The sequence below is a fragment of the Danio rerio genome, chromosome 21 (genome assembly GCF_049306965.1).
Source record: "Danio rerio strain Tuebingen ecotype United States chromosome 21, GRCz12tu, whole genome shotgun sequence".
Lineage (NCBI taxonomy): Eukaryota > Metazoa > Chordata > Actinopteri > Cypriniformes > Danionidae > Danio > Danio rerio.
The window spans coordinates 29,193,938-29,218,644 of NC_133196.1; the positions used below are offsets into that span (position 1 = coordinate 29,193,938).

At 40.2% G+C, this 24,707-nt stretch overlaps 1 protein-coding gene across 3 annotated transcripts; it reads right to left on the reverse strand.

The window, feature by feature from the left end:
• Nucleotides 1–6,796: 6,796 nt before the first annotated feature.
• nipal4 (NIPA like domain containing 4) lies at nt 6,797–24,119 on the reverse strand. Of its 3 annotated transcripts, none has more exons than XM_073934470.1 (7): nt 23,838–24,060; nt 22,144–22,407; nt 17,870–17,926; nt 17,708–17,798; nt 8,991–9,151; nt 8,480–8,907; nt 6,797–8,135 (listed from the first exon to the last, which is right to left on the reverse strand). In XM_073934470.1, the coding sequence occupies exons 1-7, from the start codon at nt 23,887–23,889 to the stop codon at nt 8,067–8,069; spliced, it is 1,122 nt and encodes a 373-aa protein (XP_073790571.1). In that variant the 5' UTR covers nt 23,890–24,060; the 3' UTR covers nt 6,797–8,066.
• Between the last annotated feature and the right edge of the window lie 588 nt (nt 24,120–24,707).

Here is a 24,707-nt window from a genome sequence, read left to right on the forward strand (position 1 = left end):
GAGTTCCTACAGCAACCCCCAAAGGCCAGTCAATGAATTGCAGTTTCAGTTACTTCCATATAGGCATGGGACGATAACCGTTTTCAAGGCACACCGTGAAAAGGAAAAGTCAAGGTTTTAAAACCGTCAAAATTTTCGAGATATATCCAGCTGCAGAAGCGCAGAATCACACACATTTCAGGCAAACACAATCTAGTACACACGATTTAGGCATACCATATATGGTAACTAACTAACTCCTTAGGAGCATTATCACCACCTATTGAATTTCACAAATATGGTTTCCCATTTCAGATATTATTATTACACCGTAACAATCATTTTAACATCTCTGCAGTTTCTGAACTCAAATTATGTAAATAAAAATAATTGTTTAAAGACACACGACTTTATTTATGTGTCCACATACACAAAGAAAATAAAATAGACTGTCTAAATGTAGGATTAGTGTAATAAACTAATTCAGGATCGTAATATTGGTTAAAATCACTTGGTTGTAAAATATAAAAAGCAAACAATAATGTGTCATATTAAAATGAATTACTATAGTTAATCATTTAAACAATATATAATATAGTTATAAACTGATTATCTTAACTGATTATCTGATTATAAACTACTATCTTTTACTAAACTGTCACAGCTGTTTTTTATATATATATATATATATATATATATATATATATATATATATATATATATATATATATATATATATATTACTTATTATTATTATTATTTTAACTAATTATTATTAGTTAACTTATTTCTGTTGCTAAATGTTGGTTTAAAAGCTATATTGTTTACTATAAATTACTACAGTATTTAATGTGGAAAATCATTAATTAAAAAGTTGTTGGAAAGTTAAGCGAACACACTATTAAATCGCTAGAGTAAACTATTAATATAGTGTTATACATTTATTACATGTAAAAAGATTTTTATTACATAAAGATTGTATTATTGCCTATATTACCTTGCTATTATTTGCTTCATAATAAATAAATCCATTACATAAATTAAACCTGTCCAATTTAGATCTTTTAGCAAGGCCAGCAAACATATAATAATGACTGATCATCTATGATCTATGAAACTGTTCAGTCTATTTTACTGAATGGCGATCGGAAACAACGCTCCCCATTTGCCCGTCTCGATTGCATTATTTGTGAAATAAAGTAAACACTATTGTTTATTGTGTAAAATATTTATTAACCATATATATATATATATATATATATATATATATATATATATATATATATATATATATATATATATATATATATATATATATATATATATATATATCAAAATATATCGATGACAATGTCCAAGAAGACGTTAATAACATTAACATCTGTTGTAACCATATTTGGTATGCCTAGATTGTGTGTGCCTAAAACTATGTGGTTCTATGGGCCTGCAGCTGGATAATATTGAGGACAAATATATATATATATATATATATATATATATATATATATATATATATATATATATATATATATATATATATATATATATATATATATATATATATATACAGTTGAAGTCAGAATTATTACCCCCCCTAGTGTGAAATTTTCACAGTATGTCTGATAATATTATTTCTTTTGGAGAAAGTTTTAGTTGTTTTATTATGGCTAGAATAAAAGCAGTTTTTAAATTTTTAAACACCATTTTAAGGTCAAAATTATTAGCCCCTTTAAGCTATATTTTTATCGACAGTCTTCAGAACAAACCATCATTATACAATAACTTGCCTAATTACCCTAACCTGCCTAGTTAACCAAATTAACCCAGTTAAGCCTTTAAATGTCACTTTAAGCTGTATAGTAGTGTCTTGAAGATTATCTAAACAAATATTATTGACTGTCATCATGGCAAAGATAAAATAAGTATCAACTTGCAATATTGAAATTGCATTGTAGTATTTAAAAAACATTACACACAGAGAAATTGCTTAATTTAAATGTGTGTGGTTCTGTTTATTTATTTTTATTAATAATATTTTGTATTTACTTTATAATTTTGGTTAAAAGATTATTAAATCAATTTTATTGCTAATAAATCATTAATCACTTTTGGGTGACATCACCATAACCCCCCCCCCCCCAAAAAAAAAAAAAAACACACACACTACTTATTAATAATATACTAAAAATACATAATTTGATTTGTGATTGTGCTTTACATTCCTTTGTTCCCTTACATTCCCATTGTTCATGAAATTACATTCATTTAATCAATATAATGAACCATGACATTTTTAACTGTATTATGAGTCTTTTATTTTATTAACATCTACTTAACTCTATGCCTACTCCTTAACTTGTGTTTTATTAACACCTACAGTTGAAGTCAAAATGATAGTCCTTAACTATTATTCATAAAATTATTAGCTACATATTTCTAGAAGTTGGATAGATTCAAAGTCACAAAAATTCTATTAAATTGATAAGCATATCAGTAAACATAGCTGGGTCTCTGCAAACTAACCCAACCCACTAGGACAGGGATGTCAAACTCAATTCCTGGAGGGCCGCAGCCCTGCACAGTTTAGTTCCAACCCAGCTCCAACACACTTACCTGTAGGTTTTAAACAAGCCTGAAGGACTCAATTAGTTTGATCAGGTGTGTTTAATTAGGGTTGGAACTAAACTGTGCAGGGCTACGGCCCTCCAGGAATGGAGTTTGACCTCCCTGCACTAAAACGTCCCTGTTCCTATATGTGTCCTGGTCCTGAAACGTGTGTGGCTCTGTGGTTTTGAGAGCTGAAGACTGATGTGTAGTGTTTGCCATCTACTGGTACAAAAGAGAAAGACAACTCAATACATTATTGCTGTTCTTGAAATGAGTGATGAACAATTTTAGGCAGGAACTCTTATTGTGATACCTTTATCTTTCAGTGTATGAATATGCAACATGAAATGCTTACAAACTGTACTTTCAAAGAAATTGTCTAAATATGTCATTTGATTAAACATTAAAATCTCTTCTTGTCAGTAAGGGCATGAGCTGCGTAATACATGTGCCCGCGCAAAAGGCAGTTCATTCCGCTGTGATAAATCAGAATCTGTCCTATTCTTCTGTCCTATCTGTATGCGTTTGGCTGTGTAATTGGGTGAAGACGTCTAATTAAAGAGCTATATCCATGGACTTTGAAATTCTATTTTTCAAACTGAGAGTTCTGTTAGCTGATACACAGACTACAGTTCTATTGACAGTCATTTGACCCAGTGCTCTTCAGGTCAGTGATTTGATGGGTGAATACAGTCTTCTTGTGTTGTTCTTGACGTTTGGAGCAGTCCGATTTACATTAGCCTACAGTCACTTCACAGATCTTAAATAACCACAGTGACGAAGATATCCGTATCAAGTGACTCAATATGAACTCCTCAATTAGAACAAAAGATTCAATTAACCAGCACTACAAAGTACTGGGCTTATGCGAAAGAACATTTGATCAATTTTGACTAAGTTAGTCTTATACAAAGTTATATTACATTACTGCAATGTAGAAAATTAATCAAACTGAATCATTATCTGCGTGTTATTACAAGTTCACTAATGAGTTGCATTTAGTGCAGTTTCTGCCTAAAACAGTGGAGCATGTACATCCTTGCAGAACAGCTCTGTCATATAATGTATTCACCAGGTAAGTTGACAGTTTAACACGGTGAGACCAAATCCTGTTATCTGCATATTCAACTGCTTATTACAAGATCCACTAAAAGAGTTTCATGCATGTGGTGCCATTTTTTTTTGCCTGAAACATGCATATCCTGGAAGTCAGTGGTGAAATCAACAGGCCTTATTCATAAAAGCCTGTGTAGAAACAATCCTCCTGGTTCTTCTGTAGCATCACTGCAACAAAACGTTTTTTGGCATCTTTAATTTTAAGGGTGTAGATTCATTCTAATGTTCTCTTAATGGCAACCCACATAGCAAAATTTCTCTGGCCCACACAGTTAGATTTAGCTTGGTCCCCAGTAAATTATGGTACATGTCATGTTCGGACCAAGTCTGGCTTTTATACAAGGGCCAAACATGGACCATATCTGGGCCAAGTCACAGCCCAGAGCTAGTATTTGAATGATTCTCTAGCGCAATATCTAAAATTATGAAAAAAACAGGTGATTTTGCTCACATTTTGGAATCACAAGTCTTGAGATATTTCCCAGTATTTCTCTGTTGCAATCAGAATATCACAATAATTAACACTGAAAAAGCCAATGCAAAGCAAACACTACCAGATTACTATGGTCTAGGCCAGGGATTCTCAACCGGTGGGCCGCAGCTTACTAGTGGGCCTCTCTTAACGCTTAAGATTATACAATAATTTTTGGATTTTATTATTAATATGCTATATTAAATTGATGAAATAAATGCCCTTTCTGATTACTTCAAACTCTGCGCAAAAACAACCTCATGATCACGCCTGCAACTAGTACACGTCAGTCTGTTCATTCACAAACTGTGTGAAGTGAAAGTCTCTATTTACAGTTTTTTTGGATTGCTTAAGCACGATTTTCAAAACAGGGCCCGTGTTTTCAAAACACACAATTAGCTCAACCACACACCCAATTAGCAAAACACTACAGATCCTTTGCATAATTAAACACTCTTATAAAAACTATAGACTTATGCTTAAAAACCACACTTTTTTACCATAAGAAACACACATTTTCACATTTACTATGCACTGCTTGCACGAGTTACACACTGCTGTGATAAACCTAAAACCCTTTTAGCACTTCTACTTCCCTATGATTAGAGTAGGCTACCATCAACAAAGTACAAATATAAAGTAAATTCACCAAACACTACTCAAGAACAATGTTGCACCTTGAAGAAACTCATTTATTCCTCAACATGTCCAACATGTTGGCATGAAGATTCAAAGTACTGTAACATGTCACTTCACGTATTGAACTGTAAGATAAATCTGGCATGAGAATTATCAATTGCAATGTTGTCCTTAGCAAGACACCTTGGAAAGAAGTGTCTTGAATGTAGAATCTTGTATTGCTGCTACCTCCATCTGGTCACAGGCCTCCTCCATGGCTTGGATGAGGAGTACCTCAGCTTGGAGACGGAGATCATATACTTTCCACCACTATGCAGAGAAAAACTCTTCTATAGGGTTGAGGAATGGAGAGTATGGTGGAAGATACAGGACGGTAAAATGTGGATGTTGCTAAAACCAGTTCTGAACCAGAGCAGAACGGTGGAAAGACACATTGTCCCAGACAACAATGTATTGCGTATGATCGATTTCATTTGCTGCTGTTATGTTGTGCAATTGGTCCAAGAATGTAAGTATATGTGCTGTGTTGTAATGGCCCATATGGGCATGGCAGTGGAGGACCCCATTCTTTGTAATGGCTGCACAGAGTGTTACTGTATATTTCCCCCACGTTGCCCTGGGACATTGACTATAGCCCTGTGGCCAATGATTTTTCTTCTACTCCGTGTTCACGTCAGGTTGAACACACCATCATCTACGTAAGCAAACTCATGCTAGATCTCCTCTCCATCCATTCATAAAACTACGTGAAGAACAGTGTCAGGCAAAATTGTGTAGTTCAGTGTAGATCTAGTATTACAGTACAGTACAGTTTTTTTAAGATTGCTCACACACTAAAATTAAACACACATGACGACTGTGTTGAACCAATTGGTTGGACAGTGCAGTAATTTGACAGTCAGTGCTTTGGTATTGCAAGGAAGTGAATTTATGATAGATTTTAGTGTGTAATGTATGTTAAGTGTGTTTAGTGTTTTGCAAATCACTGTGTGTAGAGTTTTGCAACAAGTGTGAAGCTGACAATGTGCTTATAGTTGTGCAAATATGGGCTGATGTTTTGATACTTGTGTGTAAGGTTTTGCTAATAGTGTACTACTTTTAATTTTAGTGTGTAAGCAATCCAAAAAAACTGTAATATATCCCCATAGTTATCCAAATTAATGTCCTGTGAGTTTTTTATAATGGATGCGCAATCATAAAGGAGGGTCTAGCAAGGCTAAATGGTGTTTCTGCCAAAGACTGTAAAATAAACTTGCATATAAGCTTCAGCCGCGCTCTGGCAAAGCTGTTTACTGTTCCTGTCAGCGATATCCCAATAATATCCAGTAACACAACTGCCATCGCGTTTCATCAGATTTAGTGTGTTTTACTGTATTTTACATTTGTCAGCATGGTTTTGAGTAGTAAATATTTAATAGTAGATATTCAGTCAGTCCAGTTTAAAGCAGAAGCCGGTCTTTTGCAATCTCCCAGTTGACCTGTGGTTCTCAATGAATCTGTATGTTTTAAAAATATAGGGGGAAGTTACAAGAACTGCAGACTTCCAAATACTTTGACTTTGCCACAAGAAAGTGTGTACATACTGTATACTCAGAACCAAACATGCTGCTAAGCATTTTCCCACATTTTAATAGTCAGACATTTTGCCTGAATGCCAGCATTCATTCATTTTCTTTTCGGCTTAGTACTTTTATTAATCTAGGGTGGCCACAGCGGAATAAACCGTCAACTTATCCAGCACGTTTCACGCAGTGGATGCACTTCCAGCTGCAACCCATCCCTGGGAAATATCCAGACACACTCATTCACACACATACACTATGAACAATTTTAACTAACCCAGTTCACCTGTACCACATGTCTTTGGACTTGTAGGGGAAACCAGAGCACCTGGAGGAAACCCATGCAAACGCGGGGAGAACATGCAAACTCCACACAGAAATGCCAATAACTTAACATTGAGATATTTCTGTCACTAAAGGATGGAATTCAATGATTTTATTTAAAAAAGTAACATTATTACACATATTTTTCCTTAAATATTTGCATTAGGCAGTAACAGACATACTTGAGGCATGATGCAGGATGAATACAGGCGCCACATTGATTTAGAAAACAGCATGGCCTCTAATATCACTGTTTAATTAAATGTTAGGAATTTCATGAAATGTAGTATGTAATATATGTATCAGCATATTTCAAATACAGCATATTTTCTGTGAAATATTTCTTTTTTACAGCATGTGTAAATATATTCAGTTCATTTGTCTTATTTCGCAGGTATAACCTATACCGTTCCAATAAACAGAAAAATATACCAACTGTATTGACTGTATAATCATTTACATAAAATGTCAGTTCTCAGTAGCAGGATTTTATATTCTGCCACATCATATTCTGTATATGCTATTTTAATATTAATCATCACCCATTTTGAGTAGAAGAAAAAGGTCTGCATCATCACCATATTCAGCAGTAACCAATCCAAATCACTGCATCACAGTATGGCTTTCAGCAGAGGAAGTGAACAAAAAAGAGTGATGATATCATAAAACTGCATTTTCAAAATTATATACAGTGCAGTAGTCAACATTTCAAGTGGATCAAAAACTTTTTAAAAATTGTCCTAAAACAAGAGTGGGTGTTGTTCAATAGTTTTAGGACAACTTTGATGAAAGGTTTTAATCTACTTTAAATGTTGACTACTGTACAATACCTGATAAAAGTCTTGATGCCTATCCAGTTTTAGGAAGAACAAATACTAACTTGACTTCTATATGATCATTTGGTATCAGAAGTGACATATGAAAGGCAAGATTACCTCTAGATTACGCTTATTTTACCAAAAAATATGATCATGCCTTGATTTTAGTTATTTAATTAGGACAGAAAGATCTGACTTTGCTTAGACAAAAGTCTTGTCTTGTTAAAGAATTAATATTGTGTATGAGCTTCGACGACTGCATCCATACATCTCTGAAATGATTCAAATAACTTATTAATAAAGTCATCTGGAATGGCAAAGAAAGCGTTCTTGGAGGACCTCTTTCATCTTACCCAAGACATGCTCAATAATGTTCATCTCTGGTGACTAGGCTGGCCAATCCTGGAGCACCTTGATCTTCTTTGCTTTCAGGAACTTTGATGTGGAGGTTAAAGTATGAGAAGGAGCACTATCTTGCTGAAGAATTTGCCATCCACTCTGCAGATCTTTTGCACGCCCCACACTGAACCCCAAACCATGATTTTTTCTTCACCAAACTTGACTGATTTCTCTAAGATTCTTGGGTCGATGTGGGTTCCAATGGGTCTTCTGCAGTATCTGTAATGATTGGGATGCAGTTCAACAGATTAATCAAAAAAAAAAAACTGCCTTCTGCCACTTTTCCAAATGATCAACTAGAACACAAGTTATTCTTTTTTGCTCTTACAACTGGAATAGACAAGACTTTTATGTATATATATATATATATATTCACACTCTCAGCTGATGATGAAGACTCTGGGCCCTTCCTCTCTCATGGGCGGCAGAGTTTCTATATTCTCTATGAGGATGTGCTTGTCCTCCCTCTTTGACGGGCTCTCCTGACTCAGTGGCTGACAAAGATTACTTCTCAGATCTTCAAAACATACATTCAAATCCTTGAAGATGTTAAGCATGCTCACCCCAATCACAATCACCAAAAATGCCCCAATGGTGCCCACCACATCCACTCCTGACATGGCACCCCATTCCTTAAAAAGGATCACAGACGTGCTCAGGACCACTGTGGTGAAGAAGACGTAGTAGATGGGGTAAACCAAAAGAGTATTGAAAGTATCCAGGGATTTGTTCAGATAGTTGACCTGAATGATGATGGATCCAATTAAGGTCAGCAAAAGAATCCACATGAGAGGATTACGGACCACTGAAGTGTCTGTGAACATGGTGCGGATGGCAATGCCAAGACCCTTGACAGAGGACACAGTAAAGGATCCGAGCAGAGAGCAGATGCTGATGTATACCAATATATTAGACTGACCAAATCGAGGAGAGACGTAGAAGATCAGGATTAAACAAGTGACCAACAGGATGCTGGCAAACACCAGAAAACCTTGCAGGAGAAGCATAAAAACCTGTTGTTATCCATAGCAACTGCTTTTGGAGTTCAAAAATTAAAGGAATTTTAACACTAACCAGGATCAAGGAGTTTCTCGGCCATTTCTTTAAGTGTGGTCACCTCTTCTTCTTCAGGTGCATGTATAACCATTAAAGTGCTTCCCAGTACGCTGAGCATGCAGCCCAATTTTCCAAGCAGATTCATTGTTTCTCTGAACAAGTGGGAGGACAGCACCGCGCTGAAGAGAGTAAATAAACATTAACACTACTACCTTTCCATTTAGCTCTAATGAAAAACACCAGAAAGAAACATAAAGGCTATTACAGGAATTCAACGTTTTCATAAAGAGTAAGTAATGTGCAAAGGATTCAGCTATAATGCATGCACTTCAATATACTTAGCATATGCTTATAATATTCTAAAATATAAATAAAAAAATAATCATAATGAACTGATTATAATTATTGAAATAATCAATTGACAGGCTTTTTGGGCAAATCAGTTTAAGTTAAAATGACATCATATAGAGCTCTGTTGAGACTTTCTATTTGAAATGAATGTATTCCAATGTCCTGGCCATTACATGTACACAATATCAGAAGTAACAACAGTGTCAAAAGTTAAAGTTCACCCAAAAATGAAACTCAAGCCATAATTTGCTCATTCTCTACTTGTTCCAAACCTGTTTGAGTTTCTTCTGTTAACACAAGGCAATATATACCAAGCAACGTTGAGAAAAACAACGATTGGCTTCTATTATATATTTTTGGTTCCTACTATAGATATCAACGGCTGCTTTTTCCACAACATTCTACCTCAGTTCAGAAAAACTTGAGTCTAAGTAAATGATGAAGACATTTTCATTTTAGGTCAATCATGTAATTCACTGTGTCAGCTGGATGTCCAGCTGTGTGTAAAAGAATTGTGGTTTTAGTTCAAAAAGTGCAAAAATAAGTAGTTAAACTCATTCATTTTCCTGTCGGTTTAGTCCCACTATTAATCCGGGGTGGCCACAGCGGAATAAACCGCCAACATATCCAGCTAATTTTTTTTTTACACAGCGGATGCCCTTCCAGCCGCAACCCATCTCTGGGAAACATCCACACACACATTCACACACACACTCATACACTACGGACAATTTAGCTTACCCAATTCACCTGTACAGCATGTCTTTGGACTGTGGGGGAAACCGGAGCACCCAGAGGAAACCCACACGAAGGCAGGGAGAACATGCAAACTCCACACAGAAATGCCAACTGAGTCGAGGTTCAAACCAGCGACCTTCTTGCTGTGAGGTGACAGCACTACCTACTGCGCCACTGCCTCGCCAAGTACCTAAACTGTTTTCATAATTTTTATCACTAAATCATAGTATCAGCTTTGTTTTAGATCACATTAAAAAAATAAAGATTCCAAAAAGTTTTTTTTGAGGATACCATAAGCATTTTGGGTTGTAAAAGGATTGTGTGGAATTCAAGACACAATGACTTAAGGAATAAATAACAGAGGGATTGATTGGTGGGAGATTGGTATCGGCTGATAATCACATTTAATAACTCAATCGCTGATCTGGCCGATCTCATGAACCTATTGCAAATGTTTGTTTATGCGTTTACAAGCAGAGGATTATTCACATGCGCATCTGGGTTATACAGCAGCTACTACATGTTTACAAGTTCACTAAAACATGGCTGGAAATATTAGATGAAAGAAACAAACTAAAATTGTATTTATTTTAACATGAATATTGAAGAATATAACTTCTTGTAATTTACGTATTGCAATAAACAGTAGTTCCCCTTCGGGGGGAACTTCAGCACTATAAGTGGATTTGATTGTAAAATCCACGCATTGGGAGGTTCGGTTCAGAAGCTACTCGTCTGAAAGAGTATTGAACGGGCCAATTAAGAATGAATTGGCAGCGCAAGCCTGCGCAGGTGAGCGGCATAAGCAATCAACTGAGTATATAAGCTCACCTGGCGCCAGCAGACGCTATCCTTTTCGCTTCAGAGACTTTCTGATCGAGTCGATGAGGGTTCCTCCTGCTGTGACCAGCGATTCTGAGCGAACGAGAGCATTCTCCCGGTCCAGAGTGTGTACACGCAGTGGCAGACGGTCGAGCTGGGTTTCTCCCTTGCCTGGCGTTCTTTGGGTCCGGTCCTCCAGAGCGGTGCGTATAAAGTTGCAAACTTCACAGAAAGAGCAACACAGTCGTGCAGCACGTCCTTATCAGGACGGCGCTCCGACTGTGCGTTTCTGGATGCGGTGGTTTCCTGTCCTCGGATGATGGGCGCGGGCACTGCGTTGCATGTCTGGGGGTCCAGCATGTTAATGCGCTGCTCGCGGGCAGTTCATGTCGTCATTGCGATGCCATGACTGTTGCGCAAGATCGCGGTTAGCCTTTGCAAAAGGGCGAACCACCCCAGTTGTCCCCTGCTCTGCAGCGGGCACTCGGGCAGATCTGAGGGTTTCAGCGAGAGATAATCCGTCGCCCACGGGCCCGCGGACCTCCCGCTCCTCTAAGCGCTCCATCCAAGCTTCGGGCGGGGGAAGCGATCCGTCTAACAGATGGTAGCCCTTACGCCCGATGACACCGGAGACCAGATGTCCACCGCGGCATCGGAGGGTGGGCTTTCATTGTCCGATGATGATCCAGACCCGCTCGCCCCCTTCGGGCTGGTGAGCGCTGTCACTACGGATCCTGAAACGGACATGTTAGCCGTGTTTTCCCGGGCTGCTTCGGCCGTGGGTTGGAGATGGTTTATCCCCCAGCTCCGCGGCCGGACCGACTAGAGGGGCGTTCCCTTCTTCCCGGAGGTGCACAGTAGGCTCACGCGGTCTTGTAAAGCACTTTTTTCTGCTCGTGCTGCGTGTTCCTCCACCCTAACCACTCTTGACGGTGAAACAGCCAGGGGGTATGTGGCGATTCCTCAGGTTGAGTGCGCGAATGCGATAGCCACCTACCAGCGCTACCAAGCGCAGGCGCTGGCCGAGCTGCACGAGGGTGGGTCCAACCCAGGCTTACGAGCTTCGCACCGCCGCCGACTTAGCTCTTCGGACTACTGAGTCCGCTGCGTGTGCGTTGGGGAGGACGATGTCCACATTAGTGGTCCAGGAGCGCCACCCCTGGCTGATATGCGCAAAGTCGACAAAGTCCGCTTTCTTGACTTCCCCATATCCCCAGCCAGGTTCGGCGACACTGTCTGTGAATTCACCCAGGAATTCAAGACGGTGAGAGAGCAGTTGGTGGGTGATGTCTTATCGGCGGTCCGTAGCCCGCTCCGCCCGCCGTGCCATTCATACCTGCTCCTCGCCGAAGGCGCCCGCCTACGAGAGCTGCTCCGCCCCCGCACACGCCTCCGGCGAAGCGAGCGCGTCGGGCACCTCGGAAGCAGGCAGCCCCCCTGCCCAGAACGCCGCTAAGTCCGGCAACGGACCGCGAAGCGCCCCTGGGACAGGCCATCTGGAGAAGAGGGAACTTGCTCTTTCCCCGCTGGAGGGCGGGGCCCCATTTCCAACGGCACTTTTTACTGCCATGAAAACATTATGAAAGGGCACTTTTCACTTCCCCAGATGTGACAGCCCGAAATCTGCCAGTCTGGGACGCTATGCTTTCTAGCTTGCAGATTCGGTGCGTTTCGCCAGTGGCTCACGAGCGCTGGGAGGACGGTCTCCTTTCTCCCACCCCTCGAGCCTCCCCTCCGGAGCTCGGGTTTGGAGTGAGAGCAAATATCTCACCTCCAGCTTTTCCGTGGGACCCGCGAGCTTCCCGGATCAGCACACCCACTCCGCGCTGCCCCACTGCTGGTACGTCAGCGATTGTAGCGATGAGTCCATTAGCGAGAGCTCTGCCTGCCTGGTTAGCGCGGGCCAGCTCTTCGCGGTGGCTCATACGCACAATCAGACTCGGCTATGCGATTCAGTTCGCGAAACGGCCCCCCAAGTCACGGGTGTGTATTCACCAGGGTCAGCCCTCTGTCCGCCCCTGTCTTGCGAGAGGAGATTGCTGTCCTCCTGGCGAAGGATGCAATCGAGCCGCTCCCTCCAGCCGAGATGGAGAGCGGGTTTTACAGCCCACGCTTCATCGTGCCCAAAAAGAGCGGTGGGTCACGGCCAATCCTAGATCTGCGCGTTTTGAACCGCTGCCTGCACAAGCTGCCGTTCAGAATGCTCACGCAGAAGCGCATCCTCCGGTGCGTTCGTCCTCTGGGTTGGTCTGCAGCATTAGACCTGATGGACGCGTATTTCCATGTCTCCACTCTTCCTCGCCACCGACAGTTTCTGCGGTTTGCGTTTGAAGGTCGAGCTTGGCAATACAAAGCCCTCCCCTTCGGGCTCTCTCTGTCTCCGCGGGTCCTCACCAAGCCCGCGGAGGGTGCCTCAGCGCCCCTTCGGCTCGCGGGCATCTGCATACTCAATTTCTTTACGACTGGCTGAATTTTGCCCTCTCTTTGATTATGCACAGAGTTGATTATGCACAGAGACAAAGTGCTCTGGCACTTCCACCTGTGGGGGTTTCAGGTCAACCGAGAAAAGAGCAAACTCGCCCCCGTGCAGAGGATCTCTTCTCTCGGGCTGGAGCTGGACTCGGTCACCATGGCAGCGCGCCTCTCCGGAGAGCGCGCTCAGCTGATGCTGTACTGTCTGAGAGAGCTCGACAGTAAAATAGTGGTCCCACTGAAACTATTTCAGAGGCTCCTGGGGCATATGGCATCCGCAGCCGCTTCATGCCGCTCGGATTATTCTATATGAGACCACTTCAGCACTGGCTTCACGATCAAGTCCCCAGACGCGCATGGCACGCGCGCGCACACCGAGTCTCTGTTACTGCGCTGTGTCGCCGCGCCCTCAGCCCTTGGAGCGACCCCTCGTTCCTACAGGCCTGGGTGTCTCTAGAACAGGCGTCCAGTCTTGTTGTCGTTTCAGCAGACGCTTCCAACACGGGCTGGGGGGCTGTGCGTTGCGGGCATGCGGCTGCGGACCTGTGGAAAGGTACCCAGTTGCATTGGCATATCGCCTGGAGCTGTTGGCAGTGTTCCTCGCTCTCCACCGTTTTTTTCCGGTGTTGGAGCGGCAACACGTGCTGGTCAGGACGGACAGTACGGCGGCGGTGGCGTATATCAGCCGTATAGGGGGTATGCGCTCTCGCCGCATGTCTCAGCTCGCCCGCCGTCTGCTCCTCTGGAGTCATCCGCGGCTGAAATCGCTGCACGCCATTCATATTCAGGCAAGCTCAACCGTGCAGCCGATGCGCTCTCACGGCAGCCTTGCGTCCTGGAGAATGGAGACTCCACCCCGAGTCTGTTCAGCTGATATGGGCGCGATTCGGGGAAGCCCAGATCGATTTGTTGCTTCCCCCGAGATCGCTCATTGCCAGTTGTTCTTTCCCTGACCGAGTGCTCTCGGCACGGATGCACTGGCTTACAGCTGGCCTCGGGGCACGCGCAATACGCTTTTCCCCCAGTGAGCCTGCTCGCGCAGTTACTGTGCAAGGTCAGGGAGGACGAGGAACAGTTTGCTGGTTGCGCCCCTCTGGCTCAACCGGACCTGGATGTCAGAGCTCTCCCTCGCGATAGCCCTCCCCTGGCAGTCCCTTCGAGAGAGCACCTACTCTCTCAGGGACAGGGCACCACCTGGCACCCTCGCCGATCTTTGAAGAGATTTTTAGACGCGAGGAAGACTTAGGTAACCTCCGATTGCGGTGGCTAATACCGTCACTCGGGCTAGAGCCCCCTCCCCGAGCGCGCCTATGCCCTGACGTGAAGTCTATTCACTGAATGGTGTGTCTCTCGCTGAGAAGACCCCCGTAATTTGCCAGATCAGCGTTGTGCTTTCTTTACGCCGAGAGAAGTTGGAGAGCAGGCTGTCGCCCTCCACACTCAAGGTTACGTGGCTGCCATCTCCGCTCTCATAACGCGGTGGCTGGCAGCACCGTGGGAACGCATAACCTCATCATCCGGTTCCTCAGGGGCGTTAAGCGAATTAATCCACCCCGCCCCCTCTCATGCCCTCTTAGGATCTCGCCCTCGCTACACAAGCCGCGTCAGATCCCTTCGATCCTCGACTCAGTATATTTCTGTCCCTGAAGACAGCTCTGCTGGTCGCGTTGATATCGATTAGAGGGTCGGGGACCCGGAGGCATTTTTCGGTCAGTGACTCGTGCCTGTAATTGGGCTGGCTTCTCTCACGTTCTGAGACCCCGCCCACGATATGTGCCCAAGGTTCCTACCACTCCGTTTTAATACGAGGTAGTGAGCCTGCAAGCGCTGCCCTCGGAGGAGGCAGACCCAGCCCTTCTTTATTGTCCAGTTCGCGTTTTGCGTATTATCCGGACCGCACTCAGAGTTTAGATCATCTGAGCAGCTCTTCGTCTGTTATAGCGGTCGGCAGCAGGGAAGTGCCGTACCGAAATAAGTTCCCACTAGATTGTGGATGCCTTTCTTTCACTATCAGAGCCGAGATGAGCCGCGTCTCCCGAGAGCGCGTGCGCACTCCACTCGGAGCTTCGCATCCTCTCGAGCGCGCGCACGCGGCGCCCCTCTAACAGACATCTGTAGAGCTGCGGGCTGGGTGACACCCAACACATTTGCAAGGTTTTACAATCTGCGAGTGGAGCCGGTTTCCTCAAGGGTATTAGGTAACCCTTGGTGATTGAGGAAACAATTCGGTAGGGTGTTGAAACACGCTTGCTGCGCCATTTTCCCTAACACGGAGATACGTGCGCCTTTTTATCTGTCAGTAAAGTTCCCCGTCAGGTGAGCCCTGCAGATTCCTCCGTGGCCCCCAGCACTGACTCAGCGGAGGAGTCACTTGCTGGCCCACTACGTTGTAGGTCTGCCCGCTGGTCAGCCCGCGTTTTGGGTAAAGGTGCCTGCTATGCGTGGTCCCCACTAGGCGATCCCATATGCTTATTCAGCCACGGTTAAGTCCCCCCCCTGGGCGGACCCGTGTCTTCCCTCCCCGCTAACCACTCTTTTGCTATGCGTACTCCCCCTTTTTAGGGCTAGTCCATATGTAAATTCTGCCATCTATCCCCCCTTGGGTAACGGATGGCCTCCGCAGCGTCCTCCCTATCGGGATTGCACGCTTCCCAACGTACTGTCGTATTTTTCTAGAATTATCTAGATGCTCACGACTTCCCAAAAAATATATATAAATCCGTAAAACTTCTGTTGAAGTAGGATAAATTAGGGCCAGGGACACGTTGGAGGACCGCGCCCCCCATGATGTGGGTGCGTCACGCTTGCTTGACTATCTCCTCATCGGGGGTGTTGGTAAGGTGCAGTCATTATGGCGCTTTCAATGGGCTCCCAATGCGTGGATTTTACAATCAAATCCACTTATAGTGCTGAAGTTCCCCCCGAAGGGGAACGTTCGAGGTTACTAAAGTAACCCTTCGTTCCCCGAGGAGGGGAACGGAAGCACTATACTCCGTCGCCATAATGACTGTCCCTTAGCTGTTGAAAGTCTCTTCAGCTTAAAAAGGATAGCGTCTGCTGGTGCCAGGTGAGCTTATATACTCAGTTGATTGCTTATGCCGCTCACCTGCGCAGGCTTGCGCTGCCAATTCATTCTTAATTGGCCCGTTCAATACTCTTTCAGACGAGTAGCTTCTGAACCGAACCTCCCAATGCGTGGATTTTACAATCAAATCCACTTATAGTGCTTCCGTTCCCCTCCTCGGGGAACGAAGGGTTACTTTAGTAACCTCGAACGTTATTATGCATACAAACTACTTTTAGTAAGTATTGTTTTTTAGGTGAGCATTTTAACTTCTTATGCATCAAATATGCACTCCAAACTTTTTCTCGATTAAAACGTTGAATTTCTTTTTCATCATTTGCAGTGTTTTCAAATTACATTGTTAGTAAAATTTCTCACCATTTTTTTTTTTCACCTGTGCTATGTATTGTGTTCTGTAAAGCTGCTTCTGACCATGGCATGTTCACACCTAAATGGTTAAAAATGCTTAAGGGATGCAGCATCCTTTATTTTTTCTATTAGGTAGGGAGAGATTTCCACTTAAGAATCTTACTTTGAGGGAAAATGTGCTTTATGCATTATAAAGCTTGAGGCATTAGAATCGTTATTGGCCGATCACCATGACAAATATTCGGTACTCGGTGTAGGCTGCAAAAATCCTGATCGGAGTATTCCTAAATAACAGGAATAAATTATATTCTATATAGAGTAGTAATAATAAAATATCTTCATAACATATGAAAAATTTTATTTAACTGCATAATATTTCACAATATTATTTTTACACTATTTCTGATCAACTAAATGCAGCCTTGGTAAACATGAGATAAAAAACAAACAAAACAAAACAAAATAGTCATGCAATACATTGTAAAACTGCAGGGTTCAACACACTTTTTGTTGAGACAACATAAAGGAATTATGTTAACCTACTAGTTTTTTACAAATTTAAGTAGATTAAACATACAACTATTTATCCCCCCCCCCCCCCCCCCAAAAAAAAAAAATTGAATTCAAGGATTGTGTTTCAGCACTATTTGAATAGTTTGAACAAACAGCAAAAATCTTTTCTTTTTTTGAGTGTAGAAAAAGTTAATATATATTCCTGAAAATGTAAAATAATACATTAAACATACTTGACACCAAAGTTCCACAATAATAGCACAAAACAAGTTTGGCATGTTGAACATTTTAGTCATTTGGTATATATTTCAAAACACATTGGTCCTCTCACTCACAGGCTTGTAAAGTTTACACAGCACAGTGTGGATCAGACCATTGGCGAGTGTAAATAAAGGCGTGCCATTACCTAATAAGAACACTGAGAGCTCCTAGCGGGGTCACCACTGTGGCTGGAGCAAACATGTAGGCTGCGAAATTTGCTGCTTCACCTCCGCCCACTGCCAGAACATTAGAAGATGTTATCAGAGTCATCAAAAGGTTATTTACAATTGCTTTGCATTGCACTTACTTGTCAAAAGGCCTCCCCACCATAGCCAGTCTTTCAGGTACCCATGACCTCCCTCGGCTAAACAGACAAACATTTCCAGTAATTTAGCGCATTAAAGAACACTTGACTCAGTATTCTGTCAGTATTAGTTAAGCAAACAAAGAAACCAGTTTCAACCAATTTTGCAATTGCTATTCAGTCAAGTAAAAAAAAATAAACATTACATACCCCCATATGACAAGTTTCTCTAACAATTTAAGTATTAATTCACTTCCAGCTGAAATGAAATTAAGGCTTTTAAGGAAAACATTCCAATCCAGGACTTTTTATGTAGCGGACAGTGTAAAATATGCTGTGTTTCACACAATTCCTTCATGTTGTCCCAACACAAATCGATTTAGTTAACTTGATTGTTTATACAAATTTACATGGACTGAACATTAAACAATAAATTTGTCCCCAAAAAAACCTTAAGAATTGTGTTGTTTCAATTCATTTTAAATAAGTAGTTTAAACAAGTTTTTTGACTGACTTCTATGGTGCTCAGTGCTTTGTACTTCCAAATTGCAGTTTATATGCAATCCTAGACTAGGAATAAGGCTCTTACCTTAAAGCAGTCAGCCATTTATAAAAAAAAAAAACAATAAATAACAAATATATACTTTTTAACCACAAAAGCTTGCATCTTTTAAGATCTTTTAATTAAATGTTTTCTTAGATAATGACCAATAATGACCCTTATGCTGCAGCTCTGCACAAAAAGTTTGGCCAGAGGAGAAATGGTCCTGCCCAACTGAGCCTGGTTTCTCGGAAGATTTTTTTTTCCTTCATTTTCGTCAATTGGTGAAGTTTATTCCTCACCACTGGCTTGCTTGGTTGGGACTTGTGAAGCTGCACATTGATGGATTTGGTCTTCAGTGTTTGGACTTTCAGCAGTGACATTTAAATTACACTGAACTGAACTAAACTGAACTTCTATGTTAAGTGGCTTTGACAAAATATATAAATAAACATGAATTGAATTTAATTAAATATGGGGCGACGCAGTGGCGCAGTGGGTAGCACAATCGCCTCACAGCAAGAAAGTCGCTGGTTCGAGCCTCGGCTGGGTCAGTTGGCATTTTCTGTGTGGAGTTTGCATGTTTCCCCCACAAGCCCAAAGATGTGGTACAGGTGAATTGGGTAGGCTAAATTGTCCAGTGTGTATGGATGTTTCCCAGGCATGGGTTGCAGCTGGAAGGGCATCCGCTGCGTAAAACATATGCTGGATAAGTTGGCGGTTCGTTTCGCTGTGGCGACCCCAGATTAATAAAGGGACTAAGTCGAAAAGAAAATGAATACATTAATGAATTGAATATCTATGGACTGGGATCAAGAATATTAAAGTTTCGCATTTTTTAAATGACTTTTTATTTTGATAATCCTCTTAAATTTGCAGTTTACTTTTAGTTTGTTTCATTAGTTTTGTTAATTTTTTTTTTTTTTGTATACACATTTCTATTTAAATTTTATACATTTAGTTTTAGTTATTCCAGTTTTGGCATGGGTTTCCTTCAGGTGCTCCGGTTTCCCCCACAAGTCCAAAGACATGCGGTATAGATGAATTGGGTAAGCTAAATTGTCCGTAGTGTATGTGTGTGAATAAGTGTGCTTGGATGTTTCCCAGTGATGGGTTGCAGCTGAAAGGGCATCCGCTGCGTAAAACATATGCTGGTTAAGTTGGCGGTTCTTTCCGCAGTGGCGACCCCAGATTAATAAAGGGACTTAGCCGAAAAGAAAATGAATGAATGAATTGAATATACATTGACTGGGTTCGATTTCTCATATTTAAATGACATTTTATTTTGATCATCCTTTTTATTTTGCAGCTTACTTTTAGTTTGTTTTATTAGTTTTGTTCATTTTGTTTTTTTGTAAACACATTTCCATATACTTTTTATTTATTTAGTTTTAGTTTTTTTGTGTGGGTTTCCTCCAGGTTTCCACCACAGACCAAGGGAAAAGTGAATTGAATGAACTAAATTGGCTGCAGTGTATGAGTGTGTGTGTGTGTGTGTGTAAATCTGAGTGTGTATGGGTGTTTCCCAGTACTGGGTTGCCGCTCCAAGGGCATCCACTGTGTAAAACAAATGACAGAATAGTTGGCAGTTTGTTCTGGTTTGGTGACCCCTGATAAATAAGACACTAAGGTTTAAGCAGCTTAAGTTAAGCCCTGTGCAAACATAGTAGTAAAAATAAAATAACTGTATGAAAAACAATGAATCCAAAACCATAAAAATGCAATGAATAAAAGTACAAAATTATGAATTCATATTTAAGTCTTCATATTAAAGATCATACTGTATATGTGGTTGAATATGCAAATTATTAAACATAAATTGACTTTTTTTTTTGCAAAAGAGCAAAATACAGAACATTATTTATTTATAAAAAAATGTGTTTTGTTTATGATCATGTGCTTTACTGGTGACTAAATAAACAGCCAAAGGTCAGATTTTCCACCACAGATTGAGCTTATTAATTTCCACCAAAAAAATTATAATTTATTTTTGCTAATTATTATTTCATTTCAGTAGTTTTTTTCCACACAGTCCAAAGACAAGTGGTATAGGTGAATTAAATAATCTAAATTGGCCGTAGTGTAGGAGTGTGTGTGTGTGTGTGTGTGTGTGTGTATGGGTGTGTATGGGTGTTTTCCAGTGCTGGGTTGCAGCTGGAAGGCATCCACTGAGTAAAAAAAAAATGCCGGAATAGTTGGCTGTTCATTCCACATTCCAATGAAATAGAGATTAAGCCGAAGGAAAATAAATGAATGAATGAATGAATGAATGAATGAATGAATGAATGAATGAATGAATGAATGAATAGTTTTTCGGTCACTGTTGTTCGTTCAATTTAGTTTTGGTTTTTCATTTATTGTCAATATTTTATTTAAGGGTTCAGGACACCCTGGAGAACTTTTTTTTTTTTAATTAACAGATTTGTGTGTGTTGAGCATCAGTTAAGACAATGTCAGCACCTGTCAGCTTTAATTGTGGGGAAAACTGGATAATTTTGAGCTTTTGTCAGCAAATTTTAGCTTCCGGGTTTAAAATGATTTTTGGGGCGGGATCAAAATCGGCGACGTAGCGCAGTACTGCAAGTGCAATGATGACGCATCGGTTTCTCATTATTATTCATAGCGGAGTTTCTTATCCTATGAGAAGAGCCGGCTGCTTAATTATTCATGAGACCTGCCAGAGTCAAGCCCGAGCTGTGAGACACGTCACGGACCCACGGCACGGGCACACAGTATTTAGCCGTTCATGAAGGCTCACATGCGTTTGTTTCCATGATCCACGGGGTTTGTTGCATGTTTTCCCCCGCGATCTTGTCAGGGCCGATCATACAGCAAAGCTGTGTGTGCTGCTAGCATTTTTGTCGGGAGAGCAACACGAGAATTAGAGAATGGCGGACGCTGTCTTTTATCAGGAGTTCGTTCACATTCAGACACATCACTGTGCTGCTGTGTTTGCCTAAATCCTCCAGATTACCAGCAGGGCTAATGGTTAAAATAGACAGGTCAGGAGACCTGCTGCACTGAGTCTGCTGGATACGGGGATTGAGGGAGAAGTCCTCATTTATAGGGTTTACATGAACACACTTATCTTTACAATGATATAAATTGTGGTTATGTGTATATGAAATTACGAATAACAAATGTAGCAGGGCATTAAATCACTGTACATTTCTTTGCATTTTAACTTTGTAAACTATAAACTCATGCGTCTCCTAACGGTTTGTCTCATTTTGTGAGCTAGCTTCGTTCGCTCACGTTCTCCCCTGCTGGCCACGCCCACTCCTGCCCGATGCTCGCGGAGCTCCACGCCCATTAATCATGCATCTTTTGAAAAAATCTTGAAGTAGACTTTAACCAAAAGTGGGGGGTGTCATGGCCCTTTAAGTAAACTAAATAGTTTTTTATTACCAATAGTTTTAGTTTTCCTTTGCTAAAATACCTTTGATTGGGCTCAATACGAGCCATTTAAAGCTGCACTGAAACTACAAACTTCAAACCACTGCAGAAGTTCAACATGTGGAGAAAATTCCTGGAATGCTTTCCTCAAAAACCTTCAACTAAAAAAAGAAATTTGCATCTTTGGTGACAAGGGACTGAATAAATTATGGGTAAATTTTCATTTTGGAATTGAACCAATCCTTTTAGTATAAACACCAAACAAACTTTATTTCATTAGAATCCAATAGCGATTTTGTATGAAGTCTTTGTATGCAAATATTGATGTAAATGAGCTGACCTGCTCTCGTCTCCCCAGTATTGGCCAAACGCAGCAGTGCCTTCTTTTTCAGGATAACACTTCCTCCTATGAGAAACGCTGAGAGGACGGCCAGTGTCAAGCCCGTCCAGAAGTTGTAATTGCTCCATTTGTCAATGGCTAGAGATTGTGTGCTGACTGTCAAATTTTTATTGGAGTTGTCCAAACTATAAGACGTGTTGCCAACAGCCGTGTCAAACACACAAATGGAGGCGGATGTGGGACAAAAGATCCTTATTACTGAACCTGATCAAAACAATAAAAAAGAACAGCATTTTTAAAATAGTAAGTTACTTTAATACACAATTTTAAGGAAAAATTTGGCAAAATGTTTATTTTTAGATGAGTTTAATTTCATATTATTCACATGATGTACGTTTCAAAAACCTAAGAGCTAAATCAACATTGCTAAATAAACAGGATTTCATCACAAGACTGCATGGCAGAGAGAGCAATGAACTCACTGCTGCAGGTTGTCATTTTGTTGCTATTTATTTAAGACTGAACAAGTACGTGTTTCTCTGGATCTTCTGGCTTTTTATGTTTGACTCAAATATTAATATTTACATAGTGTTACAAACTGGGAATTTAAACCAATTTTTTTAAATGATCAGTTCTTTACTATAATAATAGCTAGAATCTTTTAGTAATATTTTATATTATCCATTATTAAAGATATGTTCACTATAGGTAAGTGTATCTTGATAAATTTTACATCTGTTGTGCTGAATGAGGATGAACCTAAAATTATTAAATTTATATTTAATAGAACATTTATTATTATTAATTAAATAACTAATAGCTAACATGAATAACTGAACAATGTATAAATAACTAAATTATTAAAATAATATTTATATCTTACAATCTTTTTTTACCAAAGGTAATTTAAACATTTATGTCTTTTAGTTCTTGTAGGCTGAAAATTTCAGTTTACAGCATTTTGATTTGTAATTTAAGTTGATGGGACTCTGACAACTAGTACAACACACACACACACACACACACACATATATATATATATATATATATATATATATATATATATATATATATATATATATATATATACATATATACATACACACACACATATATATATATATATATATATATATATATATATATATATATATATATATATATATATATATATATATATATATATATATATATTTGCCATAATTGCTGTAATAACTACTATTATAATCAGATTTGTATAAAAAGTGTAAAGGTTTATAAAATACCGACGCAAAGGCAGTGTTTACACAGCGTTTTAGCAAACAATGAAACCAGATGTACTTGCAAAAGTAACCATTTGACATTAGCTACTTATAAGGTTGACATTAGACGTACATTAAACAACGCCTGTCTTTAAAACAAATTATGTTATTCTATGTAAATAAGCAAGATGTCATCCAATTAAAACATATTTGCCCAAACCAGCTAATAATAATTGCCTCGTGTGAAGTTTGGATTATTGACTCTTTCGTGATTAATGCTGAGAAGTTGCTTTGAAACAATCTCTACGTTATAAAATGATTAATTAAAGGTTACGTGGGTTGAACATTTAAAAATAGCACAAGTAATGCACACCTTACGTATCACAGTATTAACTCAAATGCAGTTAGCCTTCACAATACACATGAAGATACACGAACAAACAGTAATCTTACCATTGATGCATGAATCGGATGGCAGGTGTATGTCTTTCATTGTTACACCCATTAAACCGACGCGTTAAAATTACCGAAAAGAAGCCATTTAAAAACAACAAAACTATCAGAATAAACTACAAGACATGAACATGTTTCTATCGGTTCATCTAAATATATCCAGAATAAGAGCTCTGCAACCTCGCGCGTAACTTCACCGCTCTGAAGAACAGGAATATATGATACCTGTGAAGCACGCGCACGCGAACACGGCCACGCGCAGAGCAGGTATCGGCGGAGGAGCCACGCCCGAACTGCGCCTCTAGACTGCTGCACGCCGTTGTCAATAGAGAAACACCTTCCAGGAAATACAATAAGCGGAACTCAAACACACGCAAAAGTTCCTACTTTAATAAGACATTACTATTGTTTTAGTGGGAAGGACATAGTGTTCATGTCACATTCTTTGTTTAAGCTTTCACCCCGGTTTCTTGGTTTTTTTTTTTGTAAGTAGAATGTTGGCCATTATATCCAATAAAAACACTTGCTATTACTCGTTTGAAGCCTAATCAATAATAAATACGCATACATAAATAAAAATGATTCATTATTTTACTTAGTATAATTATATTAACCTTCATATATCTGTTGCAAGCAAAATTTATCAACAATTAAAATACTTATTGCTTAATCAAAGAGCAACATATACCTAAAATAAGCTAAAATGCTATACAATTGCCAGATGAAACATGCAAAACAAACAAACAAACAAACAAACAAATTAATTAAAAAAATAATAATCCACTGAATTTTATAAGGTGGTTTAGTGTCTACGATATAGTTGCTAAATAGCATAAAATAAAATTTCTTTAAAAATGATTTACTATTCAT